The sequence below is a fragment of the Salminus brasiliensis genome, chromosome 1 (genome assembly GCF_030463535.1).
Source record: "Salminus brasiliensis chromosome 1, fSalBra1.hap2, whole genome shotgun sequence".
NCBI lineage: Eukaryota > Metazoa > Chordata > Actinopteri > Characiformes > Bryconidae > Salminus > Salminus brasiliensis.
This window is the reverse complement of record NC_132878.1, coordinates 46,771,692-46,790,357: the sequence shown is the minus strand read 5'-3', so window position 1 is coordinate 46,790,357 and position 18,666 is coordinate 46,771,692. Positions and strand designations below refer to the sequence as shown.

General features: G+C 38.0%; 1 protein-coding gene across 4 annotated transcripts; it reads left to right on the top strand.

Annotated features, from left to right (window-relative positions):
* Positions 1-753: 753 nt before the first annotated feature.
* On the top strand, positions 754-13,619 carry dnajc5ga (DnaJ (Hsp40) homolog, subfamily C, member 5 gamma a). Of its 4 annotated transcripts, none has more exons than XM_072680074.1 (7): positions 754-837; positions 4,854-4,987; positions 5,247-5,460; positions 6,490-6,649; positions 7,760-7,842; positions 9,555-9,594; positions 10,451-13,619. In XM_072680074.1, exons 2-5 carry the CDS (start codon positions 4,863-4,865, stop codon positions 7,837-7,839), a joined length of 579 nt encoding a protein of 192 aa, XP_072536175.1. In that variant the 5' UTR covers positions 754-837; positions 4,854-4,862; the 3' UTR covers positions 7,840-7,842; positions 9,555-9,594; positions 10,451-13,619. The 4 variants fall into 4 exon arrangements, with proteins under 4 accessions (XP_072536175.1, XP_072536167.1, XP_072536157.1 ...); XM_072680066.1 differs by having other exon boundaries at positions 763-920; positions 4,857-4,987; XM_072680056.1 differs by having other exon boundaries at positions 763-920.
* The last annotated feature ends 5,047 nt before the right edge of the window (positions 13,620-18,666 follow it).

Here is an 18,666-nt window from a genome sequence, read left to right as displayed (position 1 = left end):
AGTATGCAGCTCTATGCAGAAATTTGAAACTTTTATATGCTAAACTGACAGAAGTGACTGAATTTTTTTTCAGAGTGGGAATTGATATGATGTACTAAACAAACTCACAAATAACTTGAAGTAGGTGCAAAACTATTTTTTTCTAAATGTACCATACAGTGACCTCTTTCATTAATGATTGGTTCAGCCAGCCTGCCAGTGTTGACATTTACAATTAGGCATAAATTAGGTTGGGGGGCGGGGGACATCTGTCTGGCAACATCAAAACATTTGTGTAAAAAGGTTGTGCATTGCACTGGAATTACACCTAGACCATTCACGGCGTGATGAGTGAACTTAAGCCACAAATTAACCAGTCTATCACAGAAACAAGATAAGGGGCTCCTTTTGTAATAAGAAGGTTGTTTGTATAGTAAGAAAATGCAACCCAAATCTGCGAATCAGTTGCCTGTTCACAGCTCGCACTAGTGCATGATTAAACAGTAGGTTATACATAAAGTGTCTTGTGAAGGCCACTTTAGTTTAAGCACTCTGAAAACTATGTGCATGAAAAAAATAAACAAAATAACGATTATGTAGATTAAGATTTTTACGACGGTTTTTTTTTATATGCAATTTGACCTTTTAAAAATAATTTGGAGTCGTGGAATTGACTCCAGCACCATTGACTTCCATTTTAATTGCAAAAATTAGAGTCGAATCTTTTGAGTTCATTCATGTGATTCGAGTCATACTCCCATGGATTGGTAGATAACCGGGGGAACCGAGGACAAGAACCGGACAGTGTTCACACACCGATGTGCGCCTTCAAAGGAGGACATCAGTTTAAAAAATGAGGTAGTGCAGAGACAATTTAACGAATAATTTGGTTTCCCTATGATTCAACTACGGACTGAAACATTATTAGCCGCCGTTGTAAGGTGAGTTTGGGGTCCGAGTTTTGAGATACAACAAAAAACACACTAGCCCAAAGGCTAGATAGGCCACTGTTTAGCCGGCTAAAACGCTAGCTAACCGCTAAGCTAGTGCTGTGACCGTGTCGTAAACACAGTCCTGCCAATGTCCTCCACGCAAAATGCTTGGCTATAGGTTTACAGTGTCTGTAGTCGACGTGTGTCATTTTTGTACCTTAGCTGTGATGGCTAGCTAGCTAAATACTTCTCGAGGTTAGAGCTGGCGGCTTGCACACTGAATCAGTTACGCTCAACCACGCACGGATGTAAGTTAGCCTGGCAGTTCACATAGGTTCACTGCTTGAAACTAAACGATACTTCTTATGAGTTAGCTAGCTAGTTTCAGTTTGATCACATAACTTTGCCCCCATAGCTAGCGTTAAACTAAACAATTGCTTTGGTAACTGATTATTTTGTTTGTACTAAAAACACGATCTAAAATGCAAAGTTATTTGTACTCGATGCAAGGATTAGAAGGGGATTAACGTTTTACAAGGACACCGCGATGGGTAGACTTCCAACTATTTGTGTACATATAACACCATTTGCTAATATTGCCCTATAGGTCAATTGCGACAAGAAATATACATAGTGCAACATATGAAAGAGTCTTGGACTCTTGGTGTACACTGCGTTAAGAGGTGCTGTTTCACGGAGTGATTCAATCTGTAGCAGAGGGTGTGTTCGAGCACTGGTGTTGAAGTAGCCCTGCAGTGTGCGCGCTCATTAATGGATTGGGAGTTGAGCAAGGTGTGTTTAGAAAAAAAAGAATCTTAAAATGCTTAAGGCATGGCTACTCAAGGACCACAATTGAGAAACACTGCTCATTCGTGGTCCCCATCTTTGAACATCGTGATGGTGTGTTCGCCTATGTGCGAGTAAAACTTGGGGTAATTTTCTGTCCAAATTAAACATTCTCTCGGGTCACACCTTGGGCAGCCCTGCTTTAGATGGAACACAGTTGTTGCTAAACCTATGTTTTGGAAGTTGGTATTGAGAACAAATTGCACTATGGGGAACTGGTCTGAGAATCGATTAAACCTTCATACTGTGTAGGTACACTCTATCACACACAGGACAGACTAATAATTTGCTGGAGTTCACTGTATTCACAGCGTATGCCCTTTAATCTTGTTTATTTGCATGACAATAGATGAGAAACTTCTAATGTATCACACTTTACAGCTGGTGTGTACATAACCCGTTATTACCACTACAGTTTATGCAAGGAATCGATAGACTCAGTAATGATGCCATTTAAAGTTACTGACTGTATTAAACCCAGTTTCTAGCACCACAGTCATGAGAAAAAGAAAGTACACCCTCTTTGAATTAGAACTGGGTGAAATTGTAAACATGTTAGATCGCAATTTTTAAGGACATATTTTATATTTTTATTTCAAATATTTATTCAAAGCGTAAAAGATTGTAAAAATTCTCCTTTACAGATTACTGATTTTTAACTCAAAATATGCTGCACTACATTCAGTTAAATAGGACTGATTACACTATTGTAGTGAAATGTGCAGTTAATCAGTGTTCTTTAAGTACCGATGATGTCTGCAATATACTCATAAAAACATATTGTGTACCACAGTAACTAAATTTAGCATGATACAATAAAATATTGTCATATTGCCTACTTTGAATTATATGGTTTTTACGCATCAGGACATAATAAAAAACATAGAAGAACAACACCACACAGCAGATTCCATTGTCTTATTATATATTACAAACTAGACCTAAATGGAAAAATTAGGTACGTCCTTACTGGTTTTATAGGAATTAAGAGTGTAAGGATCTGCCAGATCCTGCTAATCAAATGCCTTTAATTCATCAGGAGGTATGACCACCTTTATAAAAGCAGAGGTTTTGTCAGTTGTCTGGTCTGGAGCATTCAGGTGTATGCAAGGAAGGAAATACATCAACAGTGGTCTTAGAGAAGCAGTTGTTGCTGCCCATACATCTGGAAAGGGTTATAAGGCCTTTTCCAACAAGAGAGAGAGAGTTTTTTGCAAGTGGAAAACATTCAAGAAAAAAAGAGATTGCAAATCTTTATAGGAATAGATGCCCCAGGTGATGAGGTGGTAATTTGAGCTTGTTTTGCAGCCACAGGTGCTGGGCACCTTGTAGCCATTGAATCGACCATGCAGCAATTCTGTAACAGAATGGCTGAAAAAAGGAATGCCCACAAACCTCAATGAACTGAAGCAACATTGTAAAGAAGAGTGGGCCAAAAATGTGATAACGCTTGATTAATTCATGGGAAGTATTTCGTTTTTAAAACATGGCTTTTTCATTTTGGTCTGATTTTTAAAAAAATAAGTAACAGTGAAATTTGTTGTGTTGTTATGATCTGCTAAGGATGTTTTTTGTCCTGTTATGCCTGTCCTGATTAGTAAAACTATAGAATTCATAGAGGGTGTAGTCCCCACCACACTCATTCCGCCTTATAAAGAGGTTTTACGGTTGTGTCATCCTAGTAAGTCTACAATTGCTCATGCTGACTTGAAGGAGTAATCTTTTGAGGTCAGCAAAATGTAATAATCGTCTTTAGGAAGGTATTAATAGAGTGCTGTGGCTCTATGTTACTCAGCTGTTGTTCTCTGCTCTAGTTGTTGCATTTATTTTTTTATATATTTAACCAGTATCATGTCATATACTAAGTCATATCAGGACTTATTTGTTAAGGATTCACTTTTTTTCTCAGGTTTTCTCTTCAACTGCAAATACTATTAGTCTAAGTCACCTGAGCCTTGCTATTTTCGGTTGAGAAACCCTGTACTGTGTACACTTCTTTTTCAAAAAAGTTCTTAGTTCGCTAATGAAAATATGCATATTATTAGCACATTTGGCTAAAACATGCTTGTGGAACGCTACCATCCTAGGATAATGGACAACTGGACAACTTACTGACTAAAGTAAGTTAGTGGGGCAGTGGTGGCTCAGCGGTTAGAGCTCCGGGCTGTTGATAACAGGGTTGTGGGTTCGATTCCCGGGCTCGGCAAGCTGCCACTGTTGGGCCCTTGAGCAAGGCCCTTTACCCTCTCTGCTCCCCGGGCGCTGGAGTTGGCTGCCCACCGCTCTGGGTGTGTCTGCCCCTAACACATGTGTGTGTGTGTGTGAGTGTGTTCACTACCAGATGGGTTAAATGCGGAGGACACATTTCGCTGTACACTGTACAGTGACAAATACGTGCACCTTTACCTTTACCACCTTTAAAACTAGCATCTGTCAGAGAGTAATGACTTGTCTGAATGAACCCTGCTCAAGTGTTTGTTTTGACTCTGTGAGGTTCACTAGGCCGAAATCATTCAAAAAGTGGGTGAAATACACATGGATTGTAACTTTATCTTTGCAGCAGTTTAAAACATTTAGTGGGTCAGCACTAACTTGTGGGCCAAACATCAGCAGTGATCCTAGAAAATTGTTGCGGCCCATAAATAAAAGGTATATAAGGCCATTTTCCAATCATTTTCATTTATTCTACAGTCCTTACTTGCTTTTTCATAAGTGGAAAACATTCAAGACAGTTGCCTTCCCAGGAAAAGATGTCCCAGGTAATGAGGTAGTGAGTTGAGCTTGTTTTGCGGCCACAGGACCTGGGCACCTTTGAGTCAAACATGCAGCAGCTCTGCAACAAAATGGCTGAAAAACAAAGGAATCAAGGTGTAGAAATGGCCCAGTCAAATTTCAGACCTCAACTCAATCGAAATGTCGTGGCGGGACCTTTAGAGAGCTTTACATAAACAAATGCCCACAAACCGCAGTCAACTGAGGCAACGTTGTACAGAAGAGTGGGCCAAAATTACAAAAAACAATTACTGTATGATTGTGCTGCCAAATGGTTATATGGTTATAAATGCAATTGATTCATATTTTTTTTTTACTTTTTAGCAGCAAGTCATGGCAGAACCCAGGCAACCCTCTGACAGGCCTCAAAGGAAGATGTCCACCTCAGGAGATAGTCTATATAAAGTGCTAGGACTGGAGAAAGGGGCTTCAGGAGAGGACATTAAACGAGCTTACAGGTAAGTTGCTATACTTCTTAGAATAGAGAAATCTGGTTTTGAAGGTTTTTGAAGTTTTAATGCCTGACCCACAATAAAAAAAAATAAAAAAAAAATCCTAACAATGTTAAACATGAGGGACCCCATACATAATGACATTTTTCACATGTTTTCACATGTTTTTCCCATGCTTGTTTGGAGAGATCTTGGATTAATTTCTCTTGAAATAATGAAAAGCCTCACGACTAAGGCTAAACTGTATATTTTCTTTTCCATGCAGGAAACTTGCCTTGAAATACCACCCAGACAAGAACCCAGACAATCCTGAAGCTGCTGAGAAGTTTAAAGAGATTAACAATGCCAACTCCATCCTTAACGATGAAACCAAGAGAAAAATTTATGATGAATATGGCTCCATGGGTCTCTATGTCTCTGAGCAGTTTGGAGAGGAGAGTGTCAAATACTACTTCCTCATGTCAAAGTGGTGGTTCAAGGTGATCACAATTCACTTGTTTGTGGACACCCCTTCTAATGAATGCATTATGCTACTTCAGGTTGCACTCAGTGGTGACTCACACGAGCAAATGTACACACACAGCTTGTCTAGTCCCTGTGGAGAAATATTGCCAGTAAGAGTAGGACTCTCTGGAGCAGATAAACATGAACCTGTTTGCATTCTGCATAATGCCAGATGTGGGGCCCAGCATTGAGCTGTGGAGCAGTGAACCTGTGTTTCCTGGAATGATGGTGCTTCGTCCAATACTTTTGGAGATGAGGTGGGGTGGTGATCATTTACCATCCTGACCTAACTAATGCTCTTGTCTAGTGCAGTCAAATCATCACAGCTAGATTCTATAAGAAAGCATTACCAGGACAGTACATCTGGCCATGGACAGCTGGTGGAAATGAGCTTTTTGGACTAACTCTGGCATTTACAGTTCTGACACTATTATTTGACCAAAACAAAATTAGTAATAAATCTAGATTTTAAATTGACTGTAAAATCTGGAGAGCACATTGTTTTATTTTTAGTAACGGAGATTAAACATTGTTTATATTTGTCTTGAGGTGGTTCTGTCATGCTATTCAACTAAAGAGAAAATTCATGCCGCTGTGTAGTCAGCTTTGTCCATAGAGAGAGCAAGCAGTTGGCCTACCAGAACAGTCTACCTTTTACATTGTCCAGTAAAGTGGCCTTTGATCCAGACTGGTTCTAATGTACATGGCGAAACGATAAAGATTGAATTAAGGACCTGAGCTTGCTTTGATCTACATGGCTAAAACTCTTGCTAGAAAGCCTGGTGTGCTGCGAACAACCCTGTGTTTTTCTTGTGCTGGTCATGCAGTACACAAAGCAGACACGCTTTAAAAACAGGAAAGGTCATCTCTGTGGATAGTAGTAGCACTGAGCAAGCTTGCCCTTTTGGCCTCAAGACAGGGTACACAAAGTAGCTGATCAAGTCTAATGGGTCTTTATGGGAGAATTGTGGTTAATCTGTTGGTGGTTGGTGTCTTTTCCATAGGCAATGGCGTTGTGTTGCACAGTTTTCACCTGCTGCTTCTGTTGCTGCTGCTGTTGCTTTTGCTGTGGGAAATGTAAACCTCCTGAGGACGATGAGAACTACCAGTACGTAGACCCAGAAGACCTGGAGGCTCAGATCAAAGCAGAACAGGAAAGAGGAGGTAAATTAAAGTGGCCATGTTTCAGTGTTCATCTTTCGCCACCCTCTGACTGGATGGGGAAAATTGGCAACCAAAAGTTTTCTACCACAGCTTCTTTGTTTACAGCCTTTCCAGCCTCATTCTTAGTCTATTGGAATATATATTGTTTATTCTGCTTGATGGGAAACTCTCACTTTCTTTTATAAAAGATGCAGAGGCAGTGTATTTATTCATTATTGTAGTCATGCGGGAGGTACAGCTACACACAAAAATGCTTTATTTTCCCTGTAGGAGAAGCTTATGCAATTTTTAGATATTTAGACCAGCACTGAACATCACATTCTGTACTGAGAGGAGCTGGCTAATGTATGCACACATGCTACAGTGAATCAAATAACAACACTATAATAGTGATTTCGAGCACATAAATTATGTATCTATCTAGGCCCTTGGTTACCCACAGCAGAAACTGAGGCCTCAGAAACTGAGGTATCAGAATTCTAAAAAAAAATGTGAATTTCCTGTGTTGAAAAGTTTGGCTACCCCCACATTTATAAGTACTTTAAATGCCCAAAATTAGAATCAGGTGCAGCACATCAGCTTGTCTTCTTTGAACCTGAGACAGTTTGGTTTTTTCTTCTTTGGTAAAGTAAGTATTATTACCTAGCAAGTTCAGTTCCAACAGCAGACCACAAAATGTGTAAGGAAGTCTTCCAACAATCCTAAAATATTAATATGTCCTCTCTTGCCACAGCTGAGGTCAAAGCAATCTACTATCAGAAAAAGACCACACGCATTTGTTAAATTATTTGGGCGCAGCACAAAAGACATGTTTGGTATAAATCAGACACAGCATTTGAGCACAGAACTCATATTAATTGTGAAATAAAGTTTTTCATGAGAAGTATTTTAAACTCCTTACAATTGATATTGATTGCAAATGTTTATATAGTTTTGGACTCAGTATACTAGTTTTGGATTTAGTAGGTGTTATCACATTGTTTCAAAATCTCAGGGAAATTTGAATGGTTAGCTTCTAGAAAATGTGCCAGTTTTAACCTGTGAAACAAATACTAAACAAAAACTTAAAATATGCTAATGAGTGTAAGTGTGTTCTCTTTTACTGGACAGGTGAAACAATTATAATTGTTCAGCCCATGCCAAGTCAAGGTCCAGAGAACAGCGGTGACACCCTGATGGAGTCAAAATGACTCGTAAGATTAGCCTGTTCAGATATCCCACTCTCCTGTCAGCATCTGCCCACCTCCTTCAGTACAAACTCATTATTACTAATCAGCCATCAGTGTGTGTTTCGTGACTTGTCTCTCATTTTGTCATCATTTGTGTTTATTGTTCACTGCATAACGATTTCTTTTTAAGACAAGGCAACTTTTATTTATATAGCACATTTAAGACCTAAATTGTCAATTTTATTTTAATTGTTTTTTGAAAAATAAAGTTTGTCTTAAATTTTTGAAATGTGCTCCTTAAACATTAGTCAAGACCTCGGGGTGCAAAAAGCAACTAGTTTAAAAAATGTAATGATGGTGATGAGGAGTGAAAACAGATGATATTGCATGATATTGAGGAACAACACTTATATTTTTTTTTTCTGCAATATGCAGCTCTGGAAAAAATTGGGACCACTCTACATTAACATTATTTCTCTGGTTTTACTATTTATAGGCAATGTGTTTAGGGAAATTAACATTTGCGTTGTATTTCATAAACCATGGACATTTCCCCTAAATTCCAAATAAAAATATTACTATTTCGAGCATTTATTTGCAGAAATGACGCAAATAAACTGCTCAAATAATGCATATAATGCAAATAAGTTATTATTCAAATTTAAACAACACTACTAATATTTTAAGTTTGAGAGCATTCAGAAATCACTATGGTGAAATACCCTTGACTGCCAATCACAGCTTTCATGTCTTGGCAGGCCCTCCACTAGTCTTTCACATTGCTGTTGGGTGACTTTTTGCCATTCATAGTATGCAAATTTAGGTAACCCAGCTTTGTTTGATGAAATGCCTGAAATAAAATGGCTACCACATACATAGAGATGCAAGTTTAAGAACAAAAAAATAAGTGGTCTCACTTTTTCCAGAGCTGTATATTGCGATAGTTAAATACAGGAATTCATTAACTGTCAACAATGAATGATCCAACATGTCACAGTCTTTGTGCTCAGGATTAGTGTACAATGAATGATATTGGGCAGATATAATCTGCCTCTGGTAGATCGGTCGGATGAAAAATGAGAACATTGACACAAAAAATTTGCAAGCACCGGAAAAGTTGATGTAATTTGCCATACATGACATTGGACATCCTGTGATGTGACTATTGCACATGCACACATTACGATGACTATGCTGAAATGATAAATTGTGCAGCCCAATTAGATTAACAACAAACAGTAAAACTTTAAATTCAGTCCAGAATCTCAAAGATAACCAGTGCTGGGAGGCAAGTACAAGCGTAACCCTTTCCGTTTTTGTTTGTGTCTGTGTCTTTTGAAAAGTTGTTCAGACTAGTAATGTTTGTTTTATGACTCGGACAAAATGTGCAACAGTGAAATCTGGATTGCCATTGGAGTAAGTAAGCGAGCGGAACAGAGACGTGTTTCTGACAGACATTGCTGACATGTCTGAGCCATCTGTTGTGGCAAATCATTCTCATTTCACTACTAACCACCACTTTGTCCCAGTTGGTGTTGTATTTTCAATATAGTTCTAGACTTTTCTCATGTAGTTGTTTGCTTGCCACACCCTTTCCATTTTTCTTCCCCCCTACCTTCTGTGACGTTTCTATGCATGGCTGAAACTTTGTTTAGTGAGAAATTATTTTTCAGTATGTATTCATCATAAATGCTTTTTGTTCCACCCTTTTGCTATGCACGGATGGCTCCCATTAGCGGGCCGATGAGCTGGATGAACTGCATCAGGGAAGGGGAGGTAGGTTACTAGCTGAACTTGTCTATACAGGGAGGATGGTGTCATGAGCTGAAAAGCATGCTACTACAATTTCCGTAGTGTAATGCTTAGAAATTCCCTTTTCAGTGCTTGAAAAGTGCATGCTACTACATTTTCCGTAGTGTAATGCTTAGAAATTCCCTTTTCAGTTGGTAGCTGGATGTGATCATTATCTGTAAGGTTTATCTGCAACAAATCTGGATCTGTGTTTTTGTGATGTGGCTGTAGTGACCCGAGTCAACACAGTCCCCTATAGTCTCGAAATACCAAATGGTACAAAGACACTGAGCGCATTAAATATACAGAGAGTTACTCAGCAGTGTTTGAAATCTGAATAGAATAGCACTTCTGCAAAGCTGGGTCCTCATGGTGGTTGGGTAGGGAACCTCCAAAAACTGCTTACCAGAGATATAGTTATGTCTGGTATGTCTGTATTCTCAATCCTACAAATTAAGGAAAATGTGGTGGTTTTAGGAAGGATCTTTGGTAATACAGTTATAAACATTGTGCATTTAGGATTCCATTTTATGTACAATTGGGGTAAACACTATTGTTAGACTGACAAATGTAATGGTTTCATACATTTAATCTTACCATCTTACGTGTGTGTGTGTGTGTGTGTGTGTGTGTGTGTGTGTGTGTGTGTGTGTGTGTGTGTGTGTGTGAATATTTTATTTCTCAAGTAATCAAAAAACTACAGAATGACCAAGTGCATTCCTTAATGCGCATTGGTTACTTGTTAAACCTAAGAATAGTCTTCAATAATTTGTAACCCATGGTAGTTTTAAAGGAAATTAGTATTTATAATTTTTCCTGTTTGCTGTTCCTGCTGGCTCAGGTGTCCAATTGTGATCCAGCCACATTCTACCATCAACACATCGGAGACCACCCACTTTGCAGCAAGCCAACCCACATACTCAACCCAACAGTGAGCCACCTGCCCTCTCCCGTGTTGAGGGGCTTCACCTTGGGCTCCTCACTACCATCAGTGGGATAGAGGGCGTTAAACTGCCCCAGTCCTTAGCACTGACTATAGGAAGTAAATTACAATGTTTGCCAAGAAATGGGACCCTTCTGCTAAGCTCACCTCAATTATTTGTTTTCGTTGTCTGTGACTCTCGTTCTGAAATCCGCCAAACTGTGAGCCTGATACCACATGGCTATACTTTTCGAAGAGGGGGGTGTCAATCCTGGGTCTAATTTATTTTTTCACTTCATTGCATTATACTTAAATAATTAGTAGCATGGAGTTGAAGATGCACGCACAGTAGTAACTGCATGCCCTTATTGTTCATTCCTTTTGATCTCATGCCATAAACCTTTACAACATCCACCCCCTCCACTCCCCACCCCATTCCTGACCTCAAAGTAAATTTAAGGGGCCACAAATATAATTACTCCTCCGAAAATAACTCCTTGTTTTTTACCTCAAGCATCCATGGTCTCTTATGCTAAGCAAATGTTCTCCAAACTTGGATGTGAGCCAGATTGCTTAAGTTTACTTTTTGTCTTGCTGTTTTTGCGCAAATGATGAGGCATGGCCCTTTTGACCAAAAGCAAGAAGTACATCTTTAGCTGAGGTGCAATACCTAGTGCTTGAAGCTCTGTCTAGTGATCGCATGTCTGTGTCATAGAACTTGAAACTGACGGGCAGATATTTATGGCTATGCACATTTTCCTGCACTGGTTAGGTGTTTAAAAAGCACTTAGGTCTGTGCAAATCATTTCAGATGAAATCTACTAACAAGTAGATTTAAAGTTTCAAAGTTTTAGTTTTATGCAGTTAATGGACTGAAATATGATCAGTTTTAATTTAGGTGAACTCTGCCAATTCATGCAACATTGCTATGCTTGTTTTATAAAAGCATCCTGATATTATAAGCATCTTTTTAAATGAGTTTATTCATTTTGAAGAAATGGTACATCTTAGCTGTTTCACATAGGTTTCACTTGTCTTTGAAAATGATATATTTTCCTAAGCTTTAAAAAATCTGAATTCTGATCAAACCTCTTCATCTTCCACTTGCCCAGCAATTTGTGTGAATATCATCATTTAGTTTCAGTGTTGTATTAGAGAACTTCATCTTGTACAATTTGACAGTCCATATCATTTAGGTTTAATGCCAACTTTTTTTTTTCTTTTTTTTTTAAGAGCGGGGATTGTTTTTATCATAACATGGGATTTAGATTCTGCTTAGATATAGGATGAAGATGCTAAATGAAAATGTACAAGTCCATAATATTTCAAGGTACAATTATGATTGAGGATATTGTTATTGATTTTTCCCTAAGTTTTAAATGGGTTTTTCAGTTACCCCAGCAAAACAGTCCATCATTCTCTAGACACTTGTTTTAAAGTCACAAATGATTTGTCAGGTAGCTGGTAGGTGCAAGTATTGGTTGACTTGGTTTTAGAAACACAAAATTATTATTTTTAATTTGTATACATTTTTGCCACCAGCACACCCAGGACACTTGAAAAGTACTATGTAATCTGGAATGCTTTTAGACATTTATGGTTTTGATTTTGGTTAATTGTGGTGTTTTTAAATAGCATGGTGGCTCGAGTGGTGGCTGCGTGTCTTCCTCACTGCTGCAGTCTTTGCTTCATTGCCTGAAAGACAAAGAGGACCCGTTGCTTTATTTGTATAATCACAGCACTGTCATTGCTTTCTTTACGTTACTGTTTGACATGATTCTCAATCCTGAAATGTCTATTTATATTGTTAAACCTAAGGAATAAAAATGGAGGGGTTTGTAAAAAAAAAAAAAAAAAAAAGGTTTGTGCCTTTTTTATTATGATTGATTTTTTTGTAGAATTTGTCCACCTAAAACTGTGATACCTGGTGACATTTTCATGATACACAATATGTAGCATGTCTACATAAGGTTTGACAGGTTGGTACAAAACTACAATAGAAGTATATTTTATTTCATGCTCAGCTCTGTGGTGTCCAGTTAACCTTAGGTTAACAAAGTTTGTAAGCTACATTTTTTTAAATTGTTTAAATTAGCCCTCTGCAGATGCTCATTAATAGTTCTGCCACCAGTAATGCACTTTCATGATTTGAATGCCTTTGGATGGGCAAATAACCACATTTTGGAGTTTTGGAGCTCTTTCCTTCGCTTTCTCTGGTCCATGTTGAGTGTGGTACACACCATGTCACCAAACAGCACAGTGACTACCTGTAAGCCCCTTTATATAGGCCCTCTGATAGATTACAAGCTTGTAGACACCTGTGATGCTAATTAGTGGACACACCTTGGTTTAACATGTCCCTTATGTAACCGGTCACATTATTTTCAGGGGTACCATCATTTTTGTCCAGGCCTGTTTAATGAGTTTGATTTTGAACCATGCTTCAACAGAATTATTTTTAAAATAATTAAATAATTAAAATAATGTGGGATTCTCATTTTCATAGAATTTTTATTTATTATTACTTTTATCAGATTTAAGTTATTTCTCTGACCGTTGTGGGTTTTTCTTTCATTAACTGATGGGTACCAACAATTTTGTCCACTTGTGTATTTCATGGTAAAGTGTATAGTTAGAGAGCGGGAACGGTAACAAATGCTATGTGTTCTAGGTAGTTTTTATTAATCTTTTTTTTTTTTAATTATATATAAGTAGAAGAAGAAGAATAATGTATTTTACTATTGCATTTATATACCACATATTATACCACACATTTGTGCGTCAAGTGTTTGTGGCCAAAAAGCAAATTATGTCTAAACCCTGGAAATGAACAGTAACAGTTCCACAATACAACCAACACGGGCAGTTTTCTAACTATGAATCTTGTTTCATGAAGACTTACTAGGTCCATTGTTCTACCTCTTGTTTTTAAGCAATATTTTTTTATAAGAACGCAAGCCATGACATGACATAAAGCCATCTCAAACTTACTAGTCTAAATGTTCAGTGTACACAAGTGTAGCAAATTCTTTAAAAATATTTAAACTGTATTGCATAACATGTAGATGTGGGACTTGTCTGGTTGTATTAAGCAGCAGTTTTTCCTGATTTTGTAAGATTTTTCTGCATTGTTGATCTGCAACAACATAATATAACCATGACCTAATTCACCACTATTGCGTATTCATTAGTCATTTCTTCGTTTTTATTTTCATTGCTCACTAGGGGTTGGGCCGAATTTCCTCACAGCTGCTTTGCAACAATTCCCGTTGCAAAAAAAGTTCTTAACAAATACTCAGCTCATAAGCACAGCTAAAAAATAATCTTTCTGTCGGCTATGGATCGAGGAAGGAGACCTTTTTAGATTATTGATTAACATCTTCAAAAGGTGCCTATCTGTTTTGAATGTGAGCAGAACTTCCCAGACGTCCCAACTTCTCAGATTGCCTCAGATTTTTTAGGATAGCATGTCCTAAAAACTGAGATTCATCAGCCTAATGCACAGAGCATGCGCAACGGACAGTTAGGGCGTTTCATCAAATAGCGAGTTTTTTTTGTAGACACTATGTAAACACAACTGGCGTAACATTGCTTCAAAATCCTGAGCCATTCGCTAAATTTAACCAGGACGCTTCACCCCTGCAGCAGTAAACAATGCGTCATGAAACCTCCTGAGACACAGTGTGTGTAACCGAGAACAATTTGTTAGGTAGAAATTATATTCAGAAATAATAATAAAAAAGTATACATATCTGTGGGTATTTATAATTCCAGTTTCCCCCGAGTATTCAAGTACTTTTGGACTTGAATACTCTGGGTACAGATATTAATATCCAAAAGACCATGTTATACTTTTTATTATTATTATTTCTGAATATAATTAAAATGTGTAACAAGCACAAGCACAATAGGGCATTAAAGCAAGTTTGATGATGGTTTTGATGATAAGATGACAATTTTGTTAATCCTCCCCCTAAGTTGGTTATTGTATGTTTGATTGGTTTATTAACTAATTATCGGTACTGGTTCTTATTGACATTGAAAAAAGCAACGTAGCCTACTTATTATTTTGCATAAACAATCAAGTAATTTTGATCAACGCAGATTATAAAGCGACAGCTGGCTGGAATTTAACAGTTGAGAGTTACTATTTTTTTATTATAATATGGGCTAACTTACTCTGTGGTCAACTGACAGCACAAGCGAGATATAAGATACTATAAAATAAGATAATCCTTAGCAAGACACTCGGATGCAAGCAATAACAATATTATATACAGATTATTTACAGATCATTGCAAATTGACTCTTAATTGCGCATGTGTGTGGGGAGGGGGTATCATACGATATATTATGATATAATATATTGTATTATATTCATTTTTATGACCGCCAATTTAAAAATCTAGCTCTCCTCTATCCAACCACTGGGTGGCACTTTAATACAAATTTCAGTTTAAGGATTTGTGGGACTTCTAGACATCTCACAGGACACACCATCTCTCACCTTCTCGACAATCCATTAAAGATTAATGCATCATGACAGGAGCATTTTAAAAAGGTCTTTGTAATCTTCTCATTTTGTCCAGAATACTTTTAGAAACTTACCAGTCACTTTTCAGAGCTCTAAAAGGCTGAAGATTTCTAATCTTTCGAACTAGTTTCTGACTAGACTTGTCTGTCTGAGGAAAATGACATCATTCTTATGATGTCACGGCAAGAGGATAGCCATGTTGATAATAAGCATACCACGAAAATAGCATAGTACAAAAGTATCTTACAAAAGCAGTGCTTTGATACTTTGAATGCAGTATGATCGTATAAATGCTTTTTTCTGAATAAAGGAACATCTATTTAATAGAAAAGGTACAGTATTGATCCTAATGAACATTACAGAATGTTAATGTTTACACTTGAATAAATATCCTATATCCCGCTACGGGCTGGCCTCCAATATGGCCACTAAAGCCTCCAGTTTCTTAATAAAACTAGAAAATTAGACCGTATCATACAATTTCTTTAAGCACTGCATTGGCTCCCAGTTAAATTCCGGCTGCCGTCCACCAGTCCGACCACCAGGCTCCCCCAGCAACCATGCCAGACCTACTGCACACCCTCATACCTCTGCTACCTGCCTAATGACCATTATATGGACTCTTAACATCTGCAGCTACTAATATAAGCACTATTAACTATAATTAGTTTCATTACTCTTACCATCACTCATATGACTATATTAAGTTAAACTACACCATGATTATTATATTATGATTAAGGCCCCCCTTGTGAGTCTTTGTTCCTCCCAAGGTTCCTCCAGCTCTGAGGGAGTTTTTCTTTGCAACAAGAAATCAACAACATAAAACGACATGAAAACACAAAAAAACACCAAATCAAAGATGCCTTCAAAAATGGTTCATGGTTCACAATACTGCCTCAAATAACACATCAAGAAACACAAGAGGAATGTTTCAGCATGGTTTTTTCCACATTTATTTTCGTGTTAGGACCCATGTGTGTGCGTGTTTGATGAATAAACAAAACACACAAACAAACCAGTTATCTTTTAAAACAGCTTACACTGTTTTAATGTAAATATGGTCCACTGAATTATATTTGACTTTTACTTAAGAATAATTTTAATACAATACCCATACTTTCATCAAGTGCAGTTTCTGTGTACTTTTTTACTCCGTAACAGAACCAGGCAAACAGAGGGTGGACTGAGTGTATCTGGTGTGACAGCGTGCGCTACATTGTAAAGAAGCAGATATGGATTAATAATGCACATCATCTCACTCCAAAATGTCATAATTACTGCTCTAGAATCAATACAGTTATCAGATAGTTACCTAAACAAACACACTTTCAAACACCGTTGTCAATTGTGTTTGTTTAGGTAGTTAGTTTAAGGTAGTTTAAGGTAGCTATCTGATAACTCAGTCCACCCTGAGTATGGTCTTCTACATGCACGAAACTGCGTGCATGTAGAAGACCATATGTTGGTGTGTTGTACATCACATGGCTCAAAACAGGAGTGACAGCCATTCTGAAGCTTCAGTTTTGCCCAGCATGTCACACCGCTTCAGAAACAATTCTATTAGACATTACGTAAATACATTCGTAACAAATGTCATAAACATAACAGCATATCAACAGATAGATGTCATTGATAATCCTTTGATTTATAATTTAAAATATAGACTTTTAAAAGGCTGTATTATTCAAAACCCTGACGCTGGCCTACAAAGCCAAGAACGGACCAGCCCCTCCGTACCTGATGGCAATGGTCAAAAGCCGATCCGCACCAAGAGCCCTTCGAGCTTCAAGTACGGCTCGGCTCGACCCGCCATCCCTCAAAATCCGCGGAAGACAAGCGTCCAGGCTTTTTTCTGTCCTGCACCAAAGTGGTGGAACGAGCTGCCCCTGGGTGTCCGAACGGCCGAGTCGCTCGCTGTCTTCAAACGCAAACTGAAGACCCACCTCTTCCGAGAGTACTTGGACGAATAGAGTTCTATGGTCGCCTTATTGTATTGTGTTTAGCAATGTCTAAGCTTGGAGGTATCTTTTGAGTCTATTAGTCTATTCTAACTAGCTAAGGTTTTTCTTGAGTAAATAGCAAAGCACTTTGTAAGTCGCTCTGGATAAGAGCGTCTGCTAAATGCCGTAAATGTAAATGTAAATGTATTTGAACAGAGCACTAAGCAAGACACACAAGACAGGTATCAAGCCACATAACAGCTGAAACTAACGTCATTAACTCACTGGCTGCTGGACATGGTGCTAAAGTTTTATCCTGTTTCCAGTGGCTAGTTATCAGAGTTTTCCCATCAGGTTAAAGCTGGCCTTTAGGAATGATTCATCCTTCCTTATTGTGTTTGAGTCACAGTCTGCCACTTTTGGTGTTACTTAAGTTTTTGTTTTTGCAGTGAGGTGCTCCCAGCTCACTCTCCTCATCATTTACCAGCCACCAGATAAACAATGACTAATAGCATCTTGCACAACAACGAAACTGCATGCATGTAGGAGACCATATGTCGGTGTGTTGTGTATAAAGGTGCTTTGCCAAAGGTCAATTTGCACAATTGGGAGAAGTTCCCTGCTTGTAGCTGCTCCTGTGGTGAAAGACCCCCGCTTGGTTCATCAACGATGGCATGATGCAATGCCAACCTGAGCCAAGATGGAGCTTAAGCAGCAATGGCCCAAATGCTGAAGCGGTAGGCCAGCTCTCATCAACAGTCGTGATTCCACACAGCTGGCTGCAGTGACCTTTTTGCTTGTCCCAGTAAATCACAAATTACAAAGGCAAATGACTGCTACATTCTTACAGTGCCAGATACCAGTGCACACACTGTACTGTTCTCCCTTAAAATCAAGTCTAGTCCAGGCCTTGACCTTACAGATAGAGGACATTTGCACAACCTTTGAAGTAAGAATGAAACACATTCACCAAAAGTCCACAATTAACGTCTCAACAAGATAACAAGTATAACATAAGTAAATATGGTCCACTGAATTATATTTGACTTTTACTTAAGAATAATTTTAATACAGAACCCATACTGTGCAGTTTCTCTTTTTTACTCCGTAAAAGAACCAGGCAAACAGAGTGTACCTGGTGTGATAGCGTGTGACAGCTACATTGTGAGGAAGCAGTCCAAAAGGGGTTAAATATGGATTGTATTTAACTGACTGTAAACTATAACAATGAAACTTGTGGTGGCGAATACTGGTAACGAAATGTAATTTTTTAGAATGAGAGAAATAAGTTTAAGGAAACCAATCTATAAAAAAAAAAAAAAGAGTTGAACTTTTTAATTTCTAGGAGAAGACCAGAAAAAACCTAATTAAATTTGTGTTTGGAGAAGAAAATGGAGGGTTAACGATCTGAAGCATTCTACAACAAATGCCAAACATAGTGAAGGCACTGTTATGACATGGACATTTATGGCTGCTAATGAAACCAGATCACTTATTTGATCAGGTGTTTGTTGATGCTGACAGAAGTATCAAGAACAAAATGAGTCAAATGATGCAAAACTGCTTAAATGACTATACAAATGGAAATTACCCAAATAATTCTAAAAAGGCAAAAAGCTTTGAAAAAAGGTGAAGAAAGGGAATTTTATTGACTCAGA